The sequence below is a fragment of the Cheilinus undulatus genome, linkage group 6 (genome assembly GCF_018320785.1).
Source record: "Cheilinus undulatus linkage group 6, ASM1832078v1, whole genome shotgun sequence".
In the NCBI taxonomy this organism is placed as follows: domain Eukaryota; kingdom Metazoa; phylum Chordata; class Actinopteri; order Labriformes; family Labridae; genus Cheilinus; species Cheilinus undulatus.
Window position 1 is genome coordinate 30,970,692 of NC_054870.1, and position 25,850 is coordinate 30,996,541.

Sequence of the window (25,850 nt, forward strand, 5' to 3'; positions counted from 1 at the left end):
GATTAGCTTTCCCTTTACCACTGAGGTGACTACAGCTTAAAGAGGTCACAATGCTGAGGTGAATAAGTGTGTGTACGTGCATGTGTGTGACCTACCTTCATTATTAAATGATGACTCATAACTTATTTAGACCTGTTTACTTCTAAACACACCCCTTCCTCCTTATCCACTGTGCTATTTCTGACAGCAGCATTGCCCCACATATAATTCAATACATCCCATTTTGCAGCATTATTAAATCAGAGAAAGACAGAGTTATTTTCCCGGGAAAGCTGCAGGGACCAGCGCTATGACTGTGTTTGTTATCTGTCCACAAAATGCAAAGGAACTCAAAGAGACAGACATCTACAAGTATAAAATCCACTGATCCAAACACCTTTTAACTTTTAATTCATTCGAAGTGTTCGTTTTCTGCATTGTTATCTCAGTAGGGAGAATGCCAGATGAAAGTGAAAGCAGCAAAGTATGAAAAATGACATCTAGGACAGAGCAGTTGGAGTTTCACTGTCTGCCATATTTCAAACACAAGGCTGAGTGTCTGTTTATGTGATGCCTCTCATCCTCTGCAGTTGTTGGAGGAAAGCGGAGGTTTTTGCCGTTTTAAGGTTGGATGCTGAATGTCATCAGTAACTGATTGAACAGTTTCTCTAAATCCCCAAAATAATCTCTCTGTGTCTGCTTTGCATGCATGCTCAGTTCTTTCAAATTTAGGGAACTCATCCAGCTCAAGTTCAAAGAAAGAATTTCATAAAGCTTCAATGCCAGTTATTAAGTACACAATTTAATTTCTATGAGTGTGTAGACACAGTATGATAGAAAAAATAATCTAGAAATGTAGGATGATTAAATTGGATGAATAAAAGATAAACCAAGATTGTTTTGTTGTTTTTAGTCCATAAAAATCAAATCCTAGTAGCAGGGGACTTTTTGGCTTCCTTTTAAGACATCGCAGGCTTTTCTATAAGCTTTATAGCTGACTAAAGTTTGGACCAAAATTAGTCAAGTTGTCAAGAAAGGCCAGCATCAGAGTCTGGGGGGAGGACACCCTTTGATTTCATCATATTACCAGCTCAGTGCCAAAAACTCAGCAGGTTGGAGCTCTGCCAGCTGGAGTGTGAGAGTATTCATCCAGCTGAGCCTCATCTAAACACAGAAGGGCAGAGATTTATGTATTTGTTGTTCTGTTTCGAGTCTTTTGCCTCATACGCTGTGTGCTGATTAAAGAGTCTGAGGTTGAATAAGATCCTTAGTAAAAATCTTTTGGATAAAGGCAGAGGGTGGCCTTAATTTATGACACTTTGCAGTCTCCCTCAGTATCTACATAAAAAAAATAATAAGCTTAAAGTTCCTGTGATTACCTTTGTTTATTTTGGCTGATCCTGTCCGATGCTTATCAAAGAAGTGTCTTATAATGGAAAAATGCATCCTGTGTTTTTTTAAAGCTTAAAATTAGCCTAAAATAATCAATCTTGTCGCTGATAGTCTTGATCGTTTTAGGTCACACAGAGGCATCAGTATTTATTTGAATCTTTTTCATAACCAGCTAAAAACTCATCATAGGAGCTTTAAAAAATTGAGCATCAAGCATTCGTTTACGCAGGCCACGAAGTCTAGCTGTCATATAACTGAGATTAGCTGATTGAGATCAAACCCTCATCAGCTGATGGCCAGCTGATCTGCTTCTATGCAATCTATAGGCTTATCACACTTCAGCTGCCTGGTCATGCTTAGCTGCTCCATCTGCAAACTACTTTTTGCAACCCTCCTCCACCCCAGCTCCTCCTTAGACTCGATCAATGTCATTCTGTTGCCATTGATGTCTGCTCTGCTGTTTTTTGCTGCTTCTCTCCCTGCCTCAGGCTTTCCTTATCTTTTCTAAAATATGGAAAATTAATTTTGAGTGCTGCGCCACCTAGTGGTAACAGCCTCTGTTCTAAGTTTTTTTTGTTTTTTTTTTTTTGTTTTTTTTGTTTTTTTTTTGCCTTTCAGGGCTCTGCATTAGTCAGAAGCTATAAATAAAGGAGCTAAGTAACTGACATTCAGGTACCATAATAAAAATGTAACTGGCTGTCCCTTAATGAATTCATTGTGTTCAGTCTGTTTCTAAGCTATTTAAAAATTACTCCATCAGGCTATTACTTAAAGCTCCTGTAGGCCCTCTGTGGACAAAGTGGTCCACTAGTATCTTTGCTGATTGTGTCCTTCACATGTAGAAGTTGTGTTTTCTGATAACTCTGCTTTTTAGCAGTCAAATATATCACTCACTGTGAGTGTCTGTTGTGAAATATGTAAAATAAAATAAAAAGCTGCTGTTTTTATAGTGAAGTGTTGTACCTCATCTGACATCTACACATCAACTGTGAATAACAAATTAAAAATATGTGTATAGAAATGATCAGTCTTGTCACTGATGCTCTTTTTTTTTGCTTTTGTAGGTCATGGAGAGGCATCAGTATATTTCAGTCTGTTTCAAATCCAACTTTAAAGTTCTCAGGCTCCGTTCCAGTTAAAGAGAAGGAGATGGTAGATTTCCACACCAAACACGTAGCTGAACTGTTAAGCAGACAAGGGAAAGAACACTGACACTATTTCAAAAACTCATGCCTTTTCTTTTTCTGAGGAAGTTTCAAACTTTTCATCGTTGGTATGCCGGGGTAGCAGCGTGCAAAGGGGTGATCTCTGGAGACTGAAAAAGATCATCTAAGTGCTCGACTCTGTGAGTAAGCCTCTTGAGTCTGATGAGGAGGAGGTTTGAAGAAGGTTTGAGGAGACGACCATCAGAGGCGGTACACAGAGCAGCATGCAGCCTCTTAGTGCTGCTCTGATGAGTCACATGATCGCCCTCAATGATCACTTTATCGCTCCCTGGAGTTCAGCTGATCAGATTAGGTGGTTTTGCGATTCACGCCCTTAATAACACAAACACATACACACTCACAGCTTGAGTAATGGTGTGTAGATGTCCTGTGAGGTTGATGTCAGGTTCAGTGTTTCAATTATGACTGTTTGACAAATCAGTTTGTCCCATCAAGCATTTAATTATCTTATATCTAATCATATTTGTGTGCAGTTGTTTGACATTCACTGAGAACAACTTGATATTTTCTTCCACAGCTGTCAGAAGGTCTCAAATAATAAGTCTGTGAAATAATATTTTGGTAGCAATAATGGCATTTTTGGTCAAGAGGACACACAAACATACATGAGCATAGGTGTCATATGTGAAGATATTACTATTTGTCACCTCACTGAATCACAAACTACTATGTGTATTTTTATTGGTATTTGTTACTCCATGTGTATGTGGAGTGTGTCTTTATGTGTGGATTGTGTTGCCTTATGGCATTCGTCATTACAGTACATGGCCCTTCAAACTGAGATATTCAATATAATTGATTATTTTGCAGGAAAGCAGTTTCAGTCTCTCTAAAGAGGATTTAGGCACTGCAGCAAAAGTTCACATCATCCTTATTGAAAAATAACAATTAAGCAAGTAATGTAAAACTATTTCCTCTCCATAGTTCTCCTAAAACATATCATCTATTAGCCTTTATCTTAAGGCTATTTAATCCCAGATTCACTCCCTGTAACACAGGCATTTCTCCACAGTCTGTAGCTGAACATTGATTAGAAAATAAAGTCAGGGCACTGGTTTAACTCAGGCACCCACATTCAGAGGCCAGAGCCCACCATGCACTGGTCCCAGGCTTGAACCTTGATCTTGGCACCTTCTTTTTCCGATCTCTCTTTATAGTTCCTGTCTCTCTTCAGCGTTCCTTTCAAAATAAGGGAAAAAGCTTTCTTTTATAAGTAAAATGAGAGAAAGTGTTTTGATTCTTATTAAAAAAGAAAAATGTTTATGTCCTGAGTTGTTGTTGCTGTTCCTATTGTTTTTCTTTTTCTTTCAGATGGATTTTTTTTTTAAATTCCCTTCAGCTCCATATTTCCATAATGCTTTAGATGAACAAATCAGGAAGTAATAATGGCATGGAGAGTTAGCAGTAAATTAACATTAGCCCCTGTTTAAACTTTAGATCAAATTAAGGCAAATTTGCACCTTTAAAGTCACATAGCACTGTCTGTTGGCTCAGTGGATTATTGGGAGCACTGCAGAAGCTGTCATCATTTGATAACTCTCCTCCTGATAACTCTCTAGTTAGATGTATGGATAATGGATAAATGATGGCACAGAGATACTCAGACCACTGCAAAGGTAAGTCAGTCTATTTCCAATTCAAAGTGTTAAAAAGTCTTTTAATTTTACAGAGAGCAGACTTTTGTCAGTGCGGAGATTTATGATCAAGACTGACCTAAAGAAGAATGTGGTTCTTTCCTCTATACTGTAGTTAATCTGAATGTTGTAGGTAGAGTTAGAGCCAGGAGAGTCAAATATCAGAGGCTTAGCTCAGACTTTGGAGGGGGCATGTTTTCCCAGAAATGTTTTACTTGTTCAGTACAGTTTAAGCTCTATTTAAAGCTGTTTTAAGTATACATTTATTTTCAAAATGCATATATTATTTTTGGCAAAAATGATGCAGTTCCAGCTTAAAAAAACAATAATTTTCCAGTCTTACAACAATATGACATTTTTAATCACTTAACTTTCACTTCTGCACCCGAAACTATGGGAAGTTTATTCTTCAAGATACTTAACATAGGTTGATAATGGTAAAAGTTCACAAATGGAACATTTTATTTGCAAAAAAAAAAAAAAAAAAAAAAAAGCATGGAAGCAAATTGTGGGGATCCAGATACAGATATAAAAAAAACCAGAAGTTGTTGATATTAAATAAAAAGTTAAAAGTATTTTTTATACCTCAGATTTTCTAAGCTCTTAGAAGTAAAAAAAAAAAAAAAAAAAAAAAAATCAGTTTGATCGGCAGGATCATTTAAAAAAAAAATGTATCTATTTATCTTTTGCTTTTATCAATCATACCATTTTGCTCATATGAGAAACACATCTAATTTGTTTTCTTACAGTGTAAACAGAACAACTCACCCTGAACCTGATCTTTTTATATCATTTTCAGGCCACTTTCATATGTGGTACTGAATCAGATTCAAATCTGATCTTTTGGGATTTGAGCACAGTTTGAACCGCCAAACAAACAAAAAACAGATCTGACAAAAAGAACTGAATTAAGTGTTAAGGTTAGCCCAAGGCAGTGCTACCATGTGAATTCTGTAAACAAACATTTTGCCAAGAAGCATGAATTCATGTTTTTTTCCCAAATTAACTGAGACCACACTGAAACATATTCCAAATCAAAATAATAACAATATCTTGATTTATTATGCCTTGCTGGATTATAGCAGCTAATAGCAGCACCAATATTGTCCCAGGGGTGGAGCCAGCGTTAGCCAGGGCTGACCAGGGCTCCGTGAAAGCCGATTACCTTCCCCAAAATCCTTAACCTTTTGAACCCTGAGCCTATTTTTCTATTTTTAGGTTTCTGCTCAAAAATTGCATACCCATAATAAAATGGGTATATCTCAGCAACCACAAGGTCTTTTTGAATAGTTTTGGTGTCACTTCATTTACTGTTGTGAATAGTAAATGAAGATGGCACACAGCAAAAAAAAATTCGAAATTTAGGTTTGCCTTAAAAAAAATTTAAATTTAAATGAAAAAAAACACCTTTTCAGGATGAATATCCCTTTGAGAATGCTCTAAACCTATATCAGACCATAGTACAACATATGAGTTTGAAATTTTGTAATTAATTTAGTTGTTATTTGAGTTGTGTTTGGGGCATGTAAAAAAGGTTTATATAGTCTTGTAGCCCAGGTTCTGCTGTTTAATGATGTGCAACATCACTATATTCTTTCGTGCATTATTTCACACTGTGTTTGCCAATGCTTCTCAAAGTCCCCCAAATGGGGGACCTCTGGGTTCACAACATTAAAATGGTTTTCTATTTTTCTTGTCAGCCATTTACTACCCATTTAGGCATACTCTTATCATTTAGCATATTCTAACCTATATTAGATTGGTTTTACTAACTTTATTACTTTAATATCCTGAAAGTGGCTTCACCATCCTTATATATTTCTGTATGTGGCCCTCAGTGGACACCCCTGGCCTAGTTGGTCTTATCAATATGTTGTACCTTGTTAGCTTGTATCCTCTCACTGTTTCCAGTCCCTGTGCAGCTGTAAAGAAATGCATGCTAAGAAATCGAGACTGTGCCACTTTATAAGGTCAGCAATTATTTTCACTTGTTCCCATGGTGGACAGAGCAATTAGCTCTTAGAAAAATGATGCATAAGAACAGTTGGTGTTGGTCTGAATTTAAATGAAAGTTATTATGGCAGGGAAAAACTTCTGCTTCTACTTCTTCAAACATTCAAAAAGTCATCTAAAACTTTTCCGAAGAACTTTGAAGGCAGGACTTTGCGTTGGCTAATCGAATGCAGCATTGAATGAAAATGGGTTTTGAGACTTCAGACATTGCAAAATAGGATGATAATGAGTTCATCGGGAGTGCGTTGGTAAATTATCTGTGGCATTCATTTAGTAAAAAAAGAAAGGGGAAAACTCCAAATCTCCAGGAACTTTGATATAAGCTTGTCTGCCTTAACATAATAAACATGCTGCTGTCGTGCTGCGAGCCAAATTAATTGCATTTCACTTTGGCGGGTTTGTCAGGCCCGGTAGGAGTTGTTCTGTGCTGAAATCTCTTAGTTTTTCCTCAAAACCCTCTTTTCAGCATGGCGGGGCTACTGATGGCAAATAAATACAATTAAAAGTGAACAAATTAAAAAAATAAAACACCCCCAAAGGGCAAAAAACATCTGCTTGTTTACACATGTTTTCAGGCTCTTTGTGGTGATGAAATTACAGTTTTGACTATTTTCATGGAGAGATTTGTTATGGAAAATTATTGTATAAATTGCAGGTGGCATAAACATAACATTGTCAACACTGTCAATGTAAATCTTCTTTAGTGAATGATGAATGCATTATTATCTGTGCTGGACTGAATTATTGCAATCTATTGTTTGTTTTTGTTTGGTATATTGTTTATTAAAGTGCTGCCTGAGGCTTAGGGAAAGTAGTATTCATAATAATACTGAAGTCTGGAGCTTGAAGGTGATTTTTCCTCCTTTGTAATATCATGAAAATCATACGCGTACCCATAAATGTCGACACCACAACCCTGCACGCTGGTGAAAAATATGATGCAAGCATGTCCAACTGACAAAAAGAAAGAAGATGAGCAGATCCTTGCATAAAAATGAAACAGCACACAAAGGAATTGTGAGCTGATGAGTCAGCTTAGCATCACAACAATGAGCACGCTGTTGAATCCTGAGGCACACATTAGAGTAGACAAACACTGGAATGCACACCCACGCGTATAAACAATCCAAAAATCCAGGTAAACACACTCCTACGGTGCACAAATCCCTGAAAAGATTCACATTTTCTACTTTTTTTAATGCACATAACGCTTTGAACTTCTCATATCAATCACAGTTCAAACTGCCCCATTTTGAATCATTTCATGTGCAATCAGGGGCTCAACTAATGATCTGGCTTCTCCCTCAAGATGTTCAAGTTCTACTTCAATCAAAGTGGCATAAAACAAGAATAATAATGGAGAGAAGTGGGAGAATCGTACTGTCTGCCAATGCTCAAGGTCACTAAAAGACAGCTCCAAGTAATAACCAATAACTGACTCCTCAAAAGCACCGCTCTTCCTCTGTCTACCACAGAATAATGAAATATTCTCAAAGTTCAATATCAGCACATCCCCTCTCATCCAGCCCTGAAAACTGAAAAATTATGCAGCTTAATTTTAACTATGATATTCTACAATGTGTCCCTCCAATAAACACTTGTATACTTCAAAGCTTCTGGGAACATATAATGTTAAAAATCAAATACACTGCCTGGCCAAAAAGAGTCGCCACCAAAAAAAAGGTCACACACTCTAAATTTTGTTGGACCGCCTTTAGCTTTGATTAAAGCACACATTCGCTGTGGCATTGTTTCGATAAGCTTCTGCAATGTCACAAGATTTATTTCCATCCAGTGTCGCATTCATTTTTCACCAAGATCTTGTATTGATGATGGGAAAGTCTGACCAGTGCGCAAAGCCTTCTCCAGCACATCCCAAAGATTCTCAATGGGGTTAAGGTCTGGACTCTGTGGTGGCCAATCCATGTGTGAAAATGATATCTCACGCTCCCTGAACCACTCTTTCACAATTTGAGCCCGATGAACCCTGGCATTGTCATCTTGGAATATGCCCGTGCCATTAGGGAAGAAAAAATCCATTGATGGAATAACCTGGTCATTCGGTATATTCAGGTAGTCAGCTGACCTCATTCTTTGGGCACATAATGTTGCTGAACCTAGACCTGACCAACTGCAGCAACCCCAGATCATAGCACTGCCCCCACAGGCTTGTACAGTAGGCACTAGGCATGATGGGTGCATCACTTCACCTGCCTCTCTTCTTCTTCTTCTTCTCTTCTCTCCTCTTACCCTGATGCACCCATCACTCTGGAACAGGGTAAATCTGGACTCATCAGACCACATGACCTTCTTCCATTCCTCCAGAGTCCAATCTTTATGCTCCCTAGCAAACTGAAGCCTTTTTTTCCGGTTAGCCTTACTGATTAGTGGTTTTCTTAAGGCTACACAGCTGTTCAGTCCTTTAGGACTTTAGGCTAGTGTTGTGATCAAGACCACACAATCTGAGACCAAGACATGCCCGAGACCAGAGTGCACCAAGAACAAGACTTTTGGAGGTCAAGACAAAGTCAAGACCAAAACCATAAAAAAATCATCACAAGGTTGAACAAGGAAAGAGCACTCTCTCTTTAATTTAAGTTTTCTTTTAAAAAAGGCTGACAGCAAAATCAAGGTCTGCAACTCTGCACAACAATCAGGCTGAACGAATTTGGAAAATAATCTAATTGCAATTTTGTTTCTTCAATATTGCGATTGCAATTTGATATGCGATTATTCCTTTTCTCTTTAATTCTTAAACAAGGGCTGAAAAATTCTTTTAAAAAAATCAAATTCTGGTGGGGGGTCACAGGATGTTTTCCAAAAAGCAGAAAAATTTGAAATGATTTAAAGTGGTGTATTTATCAATTATTGTAAAAATATCCTGAAAATTAGTTCAATTTAAATATAAAACCATAGTTACTAAATGAGATTTGTGCTTAAATGACTGGGTTCCCCATGGCAAGGATCCTCATGGCGGGGGTCCCCATGGCAGGGGTCCCTGGTCTCTGGCACTGTTATTTGGGGCTAAAATGTTTGGGAACCCCTGGTGTAAAGAACCTGTAAAATATTCACACTGTGTCTGTGAAATCGGACACAAATTGCATTCATGGTTGTAAATCAGAATGCCTCCATGAGCTGTCTTTCCCATCTATCTCTGCTGTTTCACGGAGCAAATCAGCATCCAGCCTTCAATAACTAACCTCCTGTTTACTATTCATAAAAAATGTTGCTCTTGACACAGACAAAGGCCTTTTACCTTGATCTTCAATGTCCAGATTCTTGATCATCCACTGTACGATATCAGAACCTACGAGAGGAGAGAAAGCACATAAATATTAATCACTGACAAATCTAATGTATTCACTGTGTACTCAACACCTTTTTGCATATAGATGCAAATGAAAGAGAAAACAATGACACTCTTAACCCAGCCCACCTCCCCTCAACATCACGGCGCATACCAATTTCTCTTGCCTAGCACAATGTGGGCGGGTAATAGGCCATCCATTACCAAATTTTCTTTTCTGACACTCTCTCCAAGCTGTAGTCCATTAATATAAATGACCAGAGAGGGACAATGGCATAATAAAGCGCCCATTGTGTACACTTACAACACAATTTGTCTGACTCAGTCACAGCACGGGCATCGCAGTCACAATTGTTTGGCTTAATAAGGCAATGTATCATGTTTTTCTACTGTTCAAAATGAAAACTTAGACATGAGGAGGTGAGAGGAGAGGAAGACATGGAAAACCATCCAAGTCAATCAAAGATAAGACGCAAAAACAATAAATGTGCCTGTACTAACAATGATATTTGTAGGGGTTTTTTTATAGTTAAGTACATATTTTCAGACATAATTTTGCATTAACATATGTAGAGAGGGCTTGTACATCCTCAGCCTGTTTTATATGGTAATTGATCTTTGCATTTCAGATGTCCTCTCCCAATACATCCTCTTCATTTTAAAATGTGTCTAAATAAATTTCACATCCCAGACAAACATCCCCTACCCCCAGGCCTTTTCACACCAAACCCCAACATGTGACTTTAGCACTCTGGCTAAACATATACTGTGTTTTCCAAGCAATTATAAATGGCTGTCATGCTGACGGCTGAGGGTACGCTGAGGAGAAGAGAGCCACAGAAGGCAGAGGAAAGGTGTGAAATGGAGACATGAGGGAATTCATGCAGTGAGAGTTGGTCCCTGTGGCTGTCTCCCTCGTCTCTCTGTCCGTCTGTCTATGTTGTGTCTCTCCTCATCTCTCTATCGCTGCCTCTACTTCCGTCCTGGCTCCCTCATAACCTGATGAGATTCTCCATGGATTAACATCATTAATACAACCCCATTTTCACACTATCAAAGCTGACCCACTTTCTAAGAGAGAGCTTAAATGAGACGTGTAAGGTAATCCTCTGACAAGGCTGTTCTCTCAATTGATTAATATCATAGATTGGTCTGTACATGTTTGTCAGTGTATTTATAAATGTTTGGAACATGACCAGGCCCCTATCATAAACATCTACTTAATGCTGCTGCACTTTTGAAGCACTTTGTAGTTTGGATTTTTAGAAGTGCTCTTAAAAAAAGGCTTTTTGATTAAAAATACCATTATTATAATTATTAATGCCTGTAATGTTAACAGTGACAGCAAATATCGTACTTTTTAAAGGCAAGGGCCAACATTTCAAGATGTAAGGGTAGAATCATTAGAAAATAACCTTATTACACTTCGTTTTATCTGTGCTTATTTTAAAGGTCAATTCTTTAACTGAAATGAATATATGCCAATGCCATTATAAAGATGAATGCTTTTATTTTGAAAGGGTAATGACATTAGTGGAAAGAGGATGTTGCTGAAATGTTTCGCATGTTTTCCTAAAATGACAATAAAATGATTTATTTTGTTTAAGCACCTGGCTGACAAGAGTACAACCAGGGGCCATTTCAGTCCAGGCCTCAAGCAAAAACCAGTACAAATCTCTTCTCCATTTTGCCTGAAGTTATCATAGGGAAGAAAATCTTATAATTTCTTCTCATTAATGTACACTCAGTAACCCATCAGAAAAAAAACAGAATTTTGGAAATTTGCACAGTTATTAAAAATAAAAAAACTTTAAAAATCCCCTTGACGTTATTATTTAGATCCTTTGCAAAAGCTCTTGAAATTAAGCTCAGGTTCCTCCCATTCCTCTGGATTGTCGCCAGATCGTTGCTGAGATGTGTCTACATCTTGATTTAAGTCCCATCCATCCATCTACACCACTTATCCTGGGGGGTGGAGCCTAGCCTAGCCCCGAGGCGGGGTACACCCTGGACTGGTCGCCAGTCAATCACAGGGCTGACGTAGAGACAGACAACCAGGTACGCTCACATTCACACCTACAGCCAATTGAGAGTGATTAATTAACCCTAACAAGCATGTCTTTGGTGGTGGGAGGAAGCAGTGGACCAAAATCACTGCTGCCCTCCACCAATATCGGCTTCTGCAGAGTGACTAGACGGAAGTCTAAGGTCAGTGTGAAACACATGAAAGCCTGCTTGAAGTCTGCAAAAAACTCTATGTGAAAGCCAAGTGGGCTTTGGTGTGTTTTGCACCGACTTCTGTCTAGTCACTCTGCCACAAGCCTGTATTGGTGGAGGGCAGCAGTGATGGTTGTCCCTCTGTAACTTTTTCCCATCTCCACACAGGATCTCTGGCACTCAGTCAGAGTGACCATCACGTTCTTGGTCTCATCCACTAAGGCCTTTCTCCCCTGATTGCTCAGTTTGGCCTGGCAACCAGCTCTTGGAAGAGTGCCAAACTTCTTCCATTTGAGAATAATAGAGACCACTGTGCTCTTGGGAACCTTCAGTGCAACAGATATGTTTCTTGCCTTCCCCAGATCTGTGCATTGCAACAATTCTGTCTCTGAGCTCTGCAGGCAGTTCCTTTGACCTCATGGATTGTTTTTTGCTCTGACATGCATTGTCAGCTGTAAGGCCTTCTACAGAGAGGTGTGAGCCTTTCCAAATCATGTCCAATCAATTTAATTTACCACAGATGGACTCAAATAAAGGTGCAGAAACATCTCAGCAACCATCCAGAGAAAGGGGAAGAACCCAAGCTAAATATCAAGTGTTTTTGCAAAAGGTCTGAATACTTTTGTCAGCATGATATTTCAGGGTTTTAAAAAAAAATTTCATATATTTTCAAAAAATCTAAAAACGTGTTTTCACTTTGTAACGATGAGGTACTGAGTGAAGATTAATGAGAATAAAAAATGTGTTTTCTATGTAGTATCAGGCTGCAACGTTACAAGATTGAAAAAAGTGAGGGGTGTCTAAATACATTCTGAATGCACTGTATAGTCTGCATACTGTAGAATATAGTGGTTTAATTCATTTTTTAAGCTCTTGAGATTTTTTTCATTAGGACGTTTTTGTGACCCACTGGCTGAAGAGTTATTTAGGTGATGCTGTAAGTGCATGTAAGAATAAAAGACTGTATTTCACTATAATACTTAGTTTATGAAACAGCAGAGCCAAATGAGTTGAAGACTAAAATAGTGTGAACAAAAATAGTCAAATCAATGTCAAGTTCTCAGAATTTAAATTTGAACCAAAGACTTAACATTGTTAGGAAATTAACTTTATTATGATCTAGCTTATATAGCAATTGAAATATACAATTCACAAATAAAAGCAAAAATACTCTTAGCTCCTGTGTGATACTGCATATACAATGAGAAAATAAAACGGTGTAACTTGGCTCAGCAGCTGAAAAGAAAGAAAATGATCTACATCTGCAGACACAGAAAAAAAACACCCTAAATAATGGATGTAGATACACCTGTTTTATCAGCAGTACAATCAATTGAAAGCCAGTGAATAAATCAAAGAAGTAAAGAAGAAAGTAAGCTGAACAAATCAGTGTGTTCTTTAAAAAATTGAGTGTTTTAAGTGGTGCAGAGGAAGAAAACACACTGCAGCAGCATGTTCTTCATCCCTGATTGTTGTGCTTACAGCTTGGCAGAGTGCTCCACTGAACACTAGTGGCTGTGTTGTTCACAGAGCGAGAGCTAAGGAGAGCCTGTGTCCTCATTGCAGCCACAGAAACTGCCATGCATGGAGAAAGGGTTTCATTCTAGTGGAGTGACTACATCCAGATCTCCACACGGACTTTGAGGTGCATTTCAGTAAGTGCTTAGTGTTGTTTCAAAGTCAGATCTTTTACGGAGTGAGGGCTCTGATACTGACTTGTTTACTTCAAATCACCATAGAGTAGGGATGTAATGGTTCATAAATTTCGCTGTTCAGTTCATACCTCGCTTTTTGGGCCATGTTTTGGTACAGGTTTTGGTTTATTGAAAAACACAAACATAGTTCTAGATTTATAATAGTAGGTTTCCCTCATTTATCTCTTTTAACCCTTTACCTACTGTGTCTAAAAATGGTGATTTGGACATATTTTGTTATTATGGCTGTGAAATAGTCAGGAAATGCCCTAAGTCTGAGAGCTTTGGCCCCTTTCCCAGGAGTACTTGAACTTGACTTTTCAACATCTGGTTAATGATTATCGCACATTATATGGAATTGTCAGCAGTTTAAAAGAAGAAAAACAAAAAAACAGATTTGTTTTTCATGGCTTTTATGATAAGAAATTTTGTTATTGCTCATGAAGTTTTGATTTGACATTTGAAATGTGAACCTATACGTGTTTAGAACAATCACCAGTCATTTTTTAAGTCTTGGACTCCGGGTGTGCAAAACACAGTGCAAAAGATAACTACATACATAGGTGAAAATTAGTGCAAATAAAAGTGGAAAAATGCATTCTCAACATTCTCAGGTAACATATTGTTATTGCACATGACAGACACGAACAAATGCAACTATCTAACGTTATTTTTTGAAAACAAAACACCACTCTCGCTCGCTCTCTTTATACTCTCTTCCTTCATTCTCCTTTTCTCACTCGTCTTCTGCCAAAGCAGCCGTTTTCGTGGCGCTGTTGGACATTACCGTAATATACAGTGCTTAACAAATTTATTAGACCACCCGTCATATTTGTCTCAGAGACCATCCAGCATCATGAAGTGCTTTAATGCGGACTCTTTCATTTTCAGTGAGCTCTCCACGTTTTACCGTTTTGAACAGGAATGAGGGATTTCAAACTGAATTCACCGAAATTTGAGCTGGCTCACTGAAATCAGAAATTAATCAAGCATAACATTCAACCACTAAAACTCATTTTTCTGTTCAGGAATGCATGTGAATAACTATAATTTGACATATTAATCAAGAAATAATAATGTGCTTTACTATTTTTCCTTTTTTTTTTTTTGTAAATCAGTAAATTTGAAAATTCATTGACAACAATAATAATAATTAGATTCCAGCATTAAAAATATCATTTGGGTTAAAGAGCTTCTACATATTGGTGTATTAACCATTGCAGAAACATAAAAAATGATTTTGGTAATTACCAATGCTGTTAATTTAGGGCAGGTGTGGCATAAACCTTACTTTAGTTAGGGTTAGGGTGGTCTAATAAATTTGTTAGGCACTGTATATACCACACATTATATATTGCCGGAAAGCACAGATTCTCAGCTCTCTGTCAGCAGTAGAATTTTTTAGATTGAGCAAACTTTAAAGGAGTTAGAGTGTTGAGATGGTGGTTTGCTATGAATGCCCATGTCATACGGTTGTGACTACTATAATGAACAATACATGTATGCATGCCAACAGTTCTCAGCTTTCCAACACTATTGGAATTTTTCTGATCGAACCAACTTTGACGCAGTCACAGTAATAATACTCTGGACATAAAAAAACACAGCGCCGGCTCAGTAGGTAAAGGATTAACTGACAGTTGTTTAGCTTACAGTTTGTCCCATCTTGTGTTAATCAAAACTATCTGTGGTATCATTTTGACTGTAACAAAATAACATTTTATTATAGATGTTTATGGACTTATGAGGCTTTTGGAGCCAGCCTCAAGAGGCCATCAGAGGAACTGCAGCTTTGTTTTGCCTCTGCTTCACTTTTCAACACTGCAGGTTTGCTACTTGCCCTGATTTTTTCTGTGCAGCTTATCCAAAGATTTTAACAAACCTTGTGAAATGATACAAGTCACAGCCCAGCCCCTTAACTAAATGTAAATATTTGTTAAATAAAGTGTATTCAAAAAATGTATGAAAGAAAAAAAACAAACGTATACAAAGCAAGCTAGATGTGACAGAAATCTGCACATAATGTAAAGTTTTGTTGTCTAGTTTATAAGGGGCACTTTGAAAAAGTTGTTTGTGTATCGTACCAAAAAATGATCAAGTATTATTAGTTATGTTACCATCTGACTTTTTATAGTTTGCTGAAACACTAATGAAAAAAAAATGCAAACACACACTAGAGATACAGCTTGTTCTCTTATTAAATGCTTGTACATCTTGTTTCCAGGTATCGAATGATGTCGCCATGTTTCGCCATCCCACACCCTCACAGACTCATAGACTGTAGACTTGATGCCATTAAAGTCCATTACGGTTCAGTTTTTAGGTTAGTGAAGTCTGACCATTTACAATTTTGAATAAAATTGCACATCAGTTTACCACATTCAAAAGTACTCCTTTTACTATTTTAATTCTGTAGTTTTTACTTCATGCTGCAGTTTAATATTCTATATTGTCCCTGCAAGGAAATTTGTCCTGATAAAAATGTGTATGTGAAGAAAAGTGTATGTACTGTACATAGGAAAAAGGAACAAAGCAGAGCTTCAGAGGCAGCCATCTGTTGTTATTCTGGCTGTTTACCAAATGTACTGGGTGTATAATATAAAGAAAAAGATAAGAACAGTAAAGGATCTGAGCCTGTCTTGCTTAGCAGGTCTTAACTACCTCTGGTAAATCTGCCTACATCATTGCACATTTTATACTTTTTAAAAAGATTATTTATTTGTAGCTCAGCTTTATTAAATCATGATATTTTATCAGATCAATGATAATGTATAAATCGGTAACTGTATAGATAAACAAATGTAAGTCTCTAACTTTTCTGTGCTATCTGCTAAATGAAATCGTGAATGATAAAAGGTTTTAGTTTGATACTGTGATACTCAGTGTCTCATTGTCAGCATTTTACAGTTGGTCTCTGTAAGTTTAAGGGGTAGGAATCACAGGCTAACTCAAGACCTGATGGAATGCAATGCAATGTGATAAAGGTAATATGATACAACAAACTAATATGATACAATGTGGTACCATGTGGTATGATTCAATAAAACATGCTACCATAGGATGAGATACCATGACATATCATGAGATGCAGTGTGATGCAAGCAACATGGAGCGATAGATACAATATGACTGGTGCAATGTAAAAGGATATGAGATGATACAATACAATGCATTATGATATGATATGGTGCGATGCAAGTAGATATGATATGATGTGATGCAATATGATGTGATAGATACCATATGATTAAATGCAATGTAATAGGAAATGAAATGATACGATACAGTACAACATATGATATGATGCAGTATGGTTCTTTCTAATGTGATGGGATGCAATATGACATAAAAGATACAATATGATACAATTCAATAAGATACAAAGAAAAATGATGGGAAAGGACAGATACAATGCAATTTGATACAAGACGATAATAATGTGCTGTTAATCCAATATCATACCATAAGATAACATACCTATGATACCATACAACACAATAAGAGACAATACAATAGGATCTGATAATTATGACGCAATGCTATGGAATTCAATATGATAATATATTTATCCTATGATAATCAAGGCTGTCTTTTTTAGCCAGTTAATGGAAATGAGATTAAGATTCAAAATCATTTTACTAAGTCATTAACCGTGCTGTTTCATCATTTTAAACAGACAATAGTTTAGCTCCCATAGTGGGGCAGCAGTTGAATATTAAAAAACTCCCAGATGACTCTATGGATAAGTCAGTTAGTAGCAAATATGTACCTTGTAATTTCATTTAGCTATTGTCATGATTTTTTTTTGTCAATAACCCTTTCAAAATAAAACAGGTTCCGCATGTTCCTGTCCCAGAAAAATTACGTCTCGTGTCCCTCCTTTCCAGCCATGTGCCTCCCGCACTGAGAGCAGCGCTTCTTCTTAGAATCCGACATGCTAACCCTAGCAACTTGTAGCTCTACGGTACGCTAGGCTAACTGGTGGAGTGGCTATCGAATAGCTAACTCTGACCAACCGCAGCGTCGCTGAAGAAGTTTACAAAGATCCAAAGATGAATTTTCTTTGCTCAAACGAAGGCTAGGCTGTCTGTGCTGGAGCAGTTCAGATGAAAATCACAAGCTAGTATCCGAAAGGTAAGTGGTGTAACCAATGTAAGCAGCAGGCTGAATAAGCTCGATTAGCATTGGCAGGTGTGTGGGGCCCTTAATCGCCTCAGGGCAGGCCCAGGAGTGTCATGGCTTTGAGCCAGTCCCCTGCCATTCAGGCCAAGACGTAACTTGGGTGGTGTTAAAATTTTATAAATAAAATTTATTTAGCAGTGCTGCCGATGACAGCTTGGTAGCAAGAGTAAGAACTCTCGTTCTTCACTTGTAAAACCTGAGTTGTAGCAAAACCCGTCGTTTTACCCCCCCACCCCTCTTTTTATACCTGAACAGGAACTAACGAACCCTTGATTTAAGATGGTACAAATTGCAAAGTAAAGGCACTACATAAAATAGTTTATTGAGTAAATAACGTAATTATTAACCGGGTTTCTAACACAAAGAAAACAATGATGCTGTTAACTTTAGTTTCATTTTGTACATGCTCTCCTGTTTGCGTCTTAATTTGAATGTTTTAAACACTGTATGTTACAGGAAAAAGCACATCAAATACATCACTTTGCAGCCCTCCACCCCCCGCCCCCGATTCCAAAATTAAGACACTGCTACACATACTCAATATAGACTTTAACAACTCATCAAAAAATTGACTATAAAAGAAAATTAATGTAGTTTACTATCAAAATTCAGTTATAAATCACAGGTTTTTTTTTTTAACAAATCATTTGACAGCATTAATTGTATTACAAGTAAGGATGCTGGTTTACAGCTGCATATTTGTCACACCCTAGTGAGCTCATGGCCTGTTGTTGAATTTCTATCTTCAGGTGCAGTATAAATAAAAGTAATGATGGCCTCACTCCTCTTCACTTTTCAGTGTAGTCTTTAACCCCACTAACCCCATATGGCCAGGCTATTCAATTGGAGGCCCTCTCACCAGATCAGGCTCTCAAGGTCATTGCTAGAAGCCTTTTAAAGATCAAGTATGCAGAATTTCTGCCCCTAAATGTCTATATGAGTTCAAAAAGTGACCATTCCTATATTATATAATTTTTTTAACTGAGGTCTTGCAGTATCTCAGATATTTCCTAAACCCCCATGGCCTCTTTCTCTATGCTAGTTCTGAGCTTGCTCCTTTGAGAAGGACTAACTGGTTGTACTGGCCAGGAAGTTAGGCTTTACAGCGTAACAGATGAGTACAGTTTCTCCATGGAATTTAGTGAGTTTTCCATAAAAATGAGCCACAAAACAATGTTGCCTAAAATTTCTGCACCATCTAAAATGTTTGACGCATTATACCCAGAAAGCCTCTGCATTTTTGTCACTATTTTGCAGTGCAAGAGCACACAACCGACAGCCAAAGTCTGCTGGAAAACCCTCCGATATGGCCGGATTAAAACAACTCTGCAAAGAAGAGTGGGCCAAATTTCCTCCACAGTGATGTGAAAGACAAGATTGCCAGTTATCACAAACGCTTGCTTGTGGTTATTGCCACCAAGGGTGGAACAACCAGTTGTTACATTTAAGACTTTTTCCCATTGGGCCAGGTTGGTTTTAATGTTCAGGAACGTTTCAGGGTGACAAATATTCAAGAAAAAAAAAAAATAAGGAAGGGGGTGAATAATTCTTCACAGCGTCATGCAATGTCTCCCAGGCCCTTCATATGGATGCTTCTTCAGGAAGTGGCCCCCATTCCAAACTGATTGAATAGCCCTGCCGTATGGAGTTTCCCATCACCATGAACCCTCATCTATTAGGCTGCACAGCTTAGAAATCCAATACATTCCTCTCGACATTCTGGCACTGCTGGTGTGAAATGCAGAGTGGACAGCTCTCCAAATACTTTCAGTGTTTGTTTGGCAAGATGTACATAGCTGCGTACTTAGTGGGCAGGAGCCAAGTGGAGGAGAGGAGAGATGAGAAAGAGAGGGCACAGCAGAGCACAGTGAACAGGGAGAAATAAAGAGCTTACCTGAAAAAACACTGGGGATCTTGGTTAGGAAACTTTTCACTGTTCGGATGGGGATGCCATTTTTCTCATCCTGCATGCGGGCTATTACCTCCTCCATCTGGACAACACAGAGACAGTGGGATAAGGGAAGAGGAGGCAGAGATAACAGGAGAGAGTGAGCATTTTTCATGGACTAGCCTTAGTAACTGTGTGTGAGTAAGACAGAGAGCTAAACACAGGTTCCTGTAAGGTTCAGCTTTTTTCTGCAAGGGACAGAAAGTGAAGGCAGAGTGCTCCAAAACTCACAAAAACTGAAAATAATCTCTCGGATCTGTGCCCGTTTTCACAGAAAACCACTTGTGAGCTGCAATTATTGAATTTTGCAACAGCCATTCAATTCAGGAAGTCTAGTTGTCACAATCAGTGGTGTGGTCATGAACAGCCAAGCATAATATAAAGGGACGCATCGAGCAGAAACGTGTTTTGAACAGAAAGCTGCACTAAGGAGTGACATACAGACAAACACACAGAGGCACAGATGCAACGCGCAAACACTTGCGCATGTCACCGAGACAGAAATGTACTGAGAGTTGTCTCAAGGGCCTGGCAGGGCAACACAAGGCAGCCATGTTTTCCAAGAACACACAGAAGGCAGCAGATCTGAGAGTAGAGCACGGCCCTGATATGTCAGCTGGATCAGATGCCAGGAGATGTCGAGAAAATCCTCAGTGGGGAAATAGAAACATGGAAAATGAGCACAGAGAGAGGCAATGAAAACCCTATGATTTAGTAAAGGAACAGGACGATACACAAAATTATTGTTATTAGAGGCTGATCATAAAAGGTGATAGTCTTGAGCAAAAGGTCTCAGGCTACATTTTTTCTTCTTCAAAATAAATGTCCTGTTTGTCAAATTAAATCCAGCAGAATCAGCACACCTCACTTAAAATAGTACAAAAATACTGTAGCAGCCAACGATGCATGCTGTTACTCCACCTGTGATGTTTGACTCTATAAACCTTTGAATCAATCAAACATTTTCTTCATTGAAACTTTAAAATTACCTCAGAATCCTAAAAGAAAGAGAAGCAATAACAGATGCAAAGGGGTTCTCTGTCTGACTCTATTACATAATAGTTTTTAACCATGATGTAAAAAGGGCAGGGATTATCTTTTAGTAGGTCATCAGACAGACTTATTTTAGACTGGTGCTCTTGTCTACACAGGAGAATAAAAAAAAATCCTAAATCAAGCCTTTCCATAATCACCAGCCATCACCCAAACAGTCAACTAGTCACCTTGTTATTGGCTGGCTACGTTTTTCCTACTTATGACTTAATAGAAAGATAATTTAACAAGTTGTGACTCAATTATCCCGAAGATTTAACATTTATTTCAACAATATTTCAACTTAAGAAAAGTCATTTTATTAAAAATGTTTCTTTGCTACTTAAAGATAAAAGTAATCACCTTATTGTGGTAAAATCACTCATAATTAGAGATGTGCCAACTGCGAAAATAAGGGCCAAAATTGATTTTTTAGCACTTTTTTTGGTAAAACACCCCCACTATTTTAATATTCTCTCTAAAGTTTGACCAAGAAAACAGAGCAGAGTTAACCCAGCAGCAGACTTCTTCTGCTCAGTGAAAAACATCTGATTTAATTTAGCATTTTCATATACCAGACCCAAAAGGAATTGGAGACCATAAATAAACACTGGCTACTGATATCTGTTCATGCCATGATCTGGATGCATCCAGGGGCAATTTTAGAATCAAACTTTAGAGGTGCTCACTTACTTAAGACATTGTGGCAAGTAGACATTTGCAAGTGTTTATTACATCCACCAAAATAAATACTTTTTTACTTCAATTAATAAAACTAAGTGACAAGAGTTTTACCCCGCAAAATCATTTTTATAGGTTATACATTTTCATTTACATTTTCCCCTATGTTTACCTGCTTTCCACAGAGCAGCACCTTTACCTGCCTGATCACATCGCCAACACATCCTCCTCTGATGTCAGAAGTGGTCGTTAAAATGAGGAAACAAAGCCGGAAAAATATCTTGTTCAGAAAATACTGTATTGGGCTGTTTATAGAAACAGAGACACAGACTACTCAGCAGCTCTAAATAAAGAAAGACAGCTGTATCTTTTTTACTTATACTGAAGTGATCAACAATGCATCAATATGCCTTATAAAAATTAGAATAATAGAATAAGAATAATGCCTATAAATTAGAATAATATACAGAACGTTCTACTAATATATATGTTAAGATGGTTCATTCTGCATTAAAGAAACATTTTATGTATTTTTTGCCACATTTTAAGACTAATACTGTTGTACTGTTTTATCGTTAACATTTGAAAGCGTGACTTGTAACACTGTGATGCTACATTGTTAAAGCTACTTGTACTCTTAAATTATTTATTGGAGTTCTATCTTTAGCTTTATTAACATCTGTCATTTATCAAATAAGGGAGTAATTTCCTCTGCATCCTGACATTAATTTTCTATACAATTTACTGTTATAAAAAGAGTGGTATATTTTTCACCGCACTGTCAGCTCTCCTTATCAGTATTAAACAACCTGCTACTTAATAAAAAGCTAACATACGTTAGCTTAAGCCTCAGGGCGCTGCCAGGTAAATTAATGAATGAATGCAAATATATTTAGCTTGTGCTTGTGTATAATTTTTACACATTAAACATGTTCACACATTTCAGTGAGTCAATACTCGACTAATAGCTTCAGCTCTGTGTCATCTCTATGTCTTTCTGTTTACCTGCTGGTCTGAGCGTAGCTTTTGGAATAAACCAACTGTACAGGGAGAAGAGGGGGGTTGGCCTTTTTCAAGCATGCCCTAGGACAGACACGTTTGACATAGTAGGGATTAATACAACACTTTATTTAAAAGAATAGCTGAAAAATAAAAATATATTTACGAAAACACCTGTTTCACTTTAACATTCAGCCTGTGGAACTGCTCAGGTGTAATGGAAGCCCAGGTTGCTTTGATAGCGGCCTTCAGGTCATCTGCATTTTTGGGTCTAGTTTCTCTCATCTTCCTCTTGACAATGTGGGCAGGTGCCAAGTCCTGCTGGAAAATGAAATCAGCGTCTCTATAAAGCTTGTCAGCAGAAGGAAGCATGAAGTGCTCTAAAATGTCCTGGTAGATGGCTGCGTTGACTGTGGACTTCAGAAAACACAGTGGACCAACACCAGCAGATGCCATGGCAGCCCAAATCCTCACTGACTGTGGAAACTTCACACTGGACTTCAAGCACCGTGAATTCTGTGCCTCTCCACTCTTCCTCAAGACTCTGGGGTCTTGATTTCCAAATGACATGCAAAATTTCATCTGAAAAGAGGACTTTGGACCACTGAGCAACAGTCCAGTTATTTTTCTCCACAGCCCAGGTAAGACGCTTCTGACGATGTCTCTGGTTCAGGAGTGGCTTGACACGAGGAATGCCACATTTGTAGCCCATGTCTGGGATTGGTCTGTGCGTAGTGGCTCTTGATGAGCTGACTCCAGCCTCAGTCCACTCCTTGTGAAGCTCCCCCAAATTCTTGAATGGATTTTGCATGACAGTGCTCTCAAAGCTGCAGTTATCCCTTATGCTGGTGCACCTTTTCCTACCACACTTTTTCCTTCTCTCAACTTTCTATGAATATGCTTGGATACAGCACTCTGTGAACAACCAGCTTCTTTAGCAATGGCCTTTTGTGGCTTACCCTCCTTGTGGAGGGTGTCAATGACTGTCTTCTGGACATCTGTCAAGTCTGCAGTCTTGTCCATGATTGTGTAGCCTACTGACTCAGACTGAGAGACCATTTAACTGACTTTCCAATATTTAACTTTTTTACAAAATTCTAATTTTCTGAGACACTGAATTTTGGGTTTTCATTATCTGTAAGCCATAATCATCAAAATTTTAAGAAATAAAGGCTTGAAATATTTCACTCTATGTGTAATGAGTCTATATAATATGTGGGTTTCACTTTCTGAAATGAGTGAAAAAAAAATGAACTTTTTCTTGTAATTCTAATTTTTTTTTAGATGTACCTGTACAGATGGAATCCTCAACAAAAATGATATCCTGCTCAGTTTGAAAAAAAAACAAAAAAAACAAAAAAAAAAACAGAATACAGCTTAGACAAAATACCAGTAAAAACTTCTGAACACCATACAGTATGTAACACAGGCACTTTGACATGAGAGTTAGGACACTGAGGATCTATTGTGTAAGGCTAGACAAAGATGGAAATTTGTCAGAGCAGAACTGGTGTGCAACATCTTATTTAATGTTAGTTATTACTACAATGACAGTTTTAAACATACAGACTAAAAGGTATTTGATCCTGTTCAATTTTAGGCATAAAGTCCTGACATTTATAAACCACAAAATAATCAAGACAAATTAATAATAAATAATTACATTCAATATATGATATCATACCATAGTGTAACAACTGTGTCACTAAAGAGATGCAAAGACTACTAATAGTATTGTTTGGATACCCAGTAATGTCTTTATGAACTTACATAGTAAGCTATATTAGGCTAATAATCAGAAGTCTAGAATTCGCTCATGGAGAGAGTGGACAGGAGGCTGAAATTGCTTTTAAATATACCATATATTGAATGGAAAAAATTAAGTGCAATTATATACAGTGACAATATTGAGGAAACACCTCCTAAGAATGGCCATTCAAGTAAATTAACAATCAATTATATACAATGTGCGATAGGCAGCATTCAAAATGACAAGTGAAAAGAGTTCAACAGTAGCGTTCTTTAGAGTCTCATAGACTCAAGTTTAGGTAAAACTCAAAACCAAAACCATAACCAAAGCATCCCACCCACAGTTCATGAAACCCCACGTCTGGGTTTAAGTTGAGTCCAACGGGGATATTAGTGGAAGAGTTTGTGGTGAGGAATGTGACGGTGTCGTGGGCGGAATGAGTGGGATAGAGTTTTTTTTGGTGGGCTACTGAAACCCCCTACCAGCCTGGCAGGACAAGCGACTCCTCACTGCCTCCGCAGTCTGTAGGTTCTCGGCCTGCTCCTTTTAGCTCGCCATCCTTCAGAACCTGGCCAGTCGACAGTTTACGCCCCACATAAACACGTTCTTCGCAGATTTCAGCGCGGTAGAGGGTTCCTGTAGCTCGTCTCTCGTCTAGCTTCCCCACTGCACCTTCCCAGAACTGAATCACAGCGCTATAGTAATCACACGCGATAGGCCGCACTGACTCACGTGACAAAGAATAGAAATAACGCGTGACTTGAACGAGAATACAGGTAGACATAAGTAAAGGGACAACAGGCTGATTTATCACCTGGGTTACAATAGTCTTGGTGAATAATTGATTCTGATTGGCTCTGGAAGTTCAGCTGGTGTCCCCCTCGAACTTCTCAAGTAGTTCCGCTCAAAAAATCTTCAAACTGTTCCAAATTAATGCGCAGCAGCCGTTAGATGTTAGGAGTAACTATAGCAACCTGAGGCAGTTATATTTCTTGAGCAGGGAGTACAGCATCGGCAGCCTAACCTGTAATTTTCACAGAGGACAACTGCGCCACGCACTGAAGGGCTACGGGTTTTCTCCGTGTCCAGAGCGCTGCGCCGCAGCACGCAGCCCTGATCAGCAGGACGATTTTATCTTTAGGGGTTAATTTATCATCCATTCCAGTATACGTCCATGATGTTATTGCTTCTGCCATTTTGTGAGTACATTAGGAAGTTAAAAGGTTAATGTTTGCTTAGGGGATGTGTGGTTTTATGTAAAATTCTTTGGCTAACTGTCCTCAAAAGTTAACTTTTCCATGTCAGTGGTGCCATTGTCTCTGACCTCTCAGTGACCCTTTGCTCTCGCTGCAGGATGAGACGTAATGTTGTTATAGTGATGATTGGCGATCGGGAGTCCGTGCGTTATGTTGTATTTTGAAAGAACTGGAAATTCTACGCTTGTGACTTCCTGTTTGGAGCTTTCTGATCAGCAGGAATTTATGCGGCTTTAGCAGCGGCCAGTGCTGAAAATAGACCTGCAGCGTATCCCAGAGGCAACCGTCCAACGCGCATCATCCATTAACCCCCGATAACTGGACACCTCGTTGGGCATTAACCCTTACATATATTATATAAATAATTTTTTTGACTACATTATTTGTATTATTTGTCATAATTATGCCCAAAGACAGAATGTAAACTGAAAACAGCTGTCGGCCTATATTAGATCCATGGGGAGCACCTCATAAAGGACAAGATAATAAAGGACATGTTCAGAAGAGTTACTGTAACCACAGTGCATCAACAACAGAGCA

General features: G+C 38.2%; 1 protein-coding gene across 2 annotated transcripts in view; it reads right to left on the reverse strand.

The window, feature by feature from the left end:
* The window catches only part of rgs7a (regulator of G protein signaling 7a), a 118,680-nt gene that overhangs the window by 37,084 nt on the left and 55,746 nt on the right, over nucleotides 1–25,850 (reverse strand). For both annotated transcript variants that reach the window (XM_041789539.1, XM_041789538.1), the window contains exons 3-4: nucleotides 19,539–19,635; nucleotides 9,501–9,551 (exon numbers count right to left, since the gene is read on the reverse strand). In XM_041789539.1, the coding sequence (XP_041645473.1) occupies nucleotides 9,501–9,551; nucleotides 19,539–19,635 (148 nt within the window). The remainder of the gene's footprint in view (nucleotides 1–9,500; nucleotides 9,552–19,538; nucleotides 19,636–25,850) is intronic.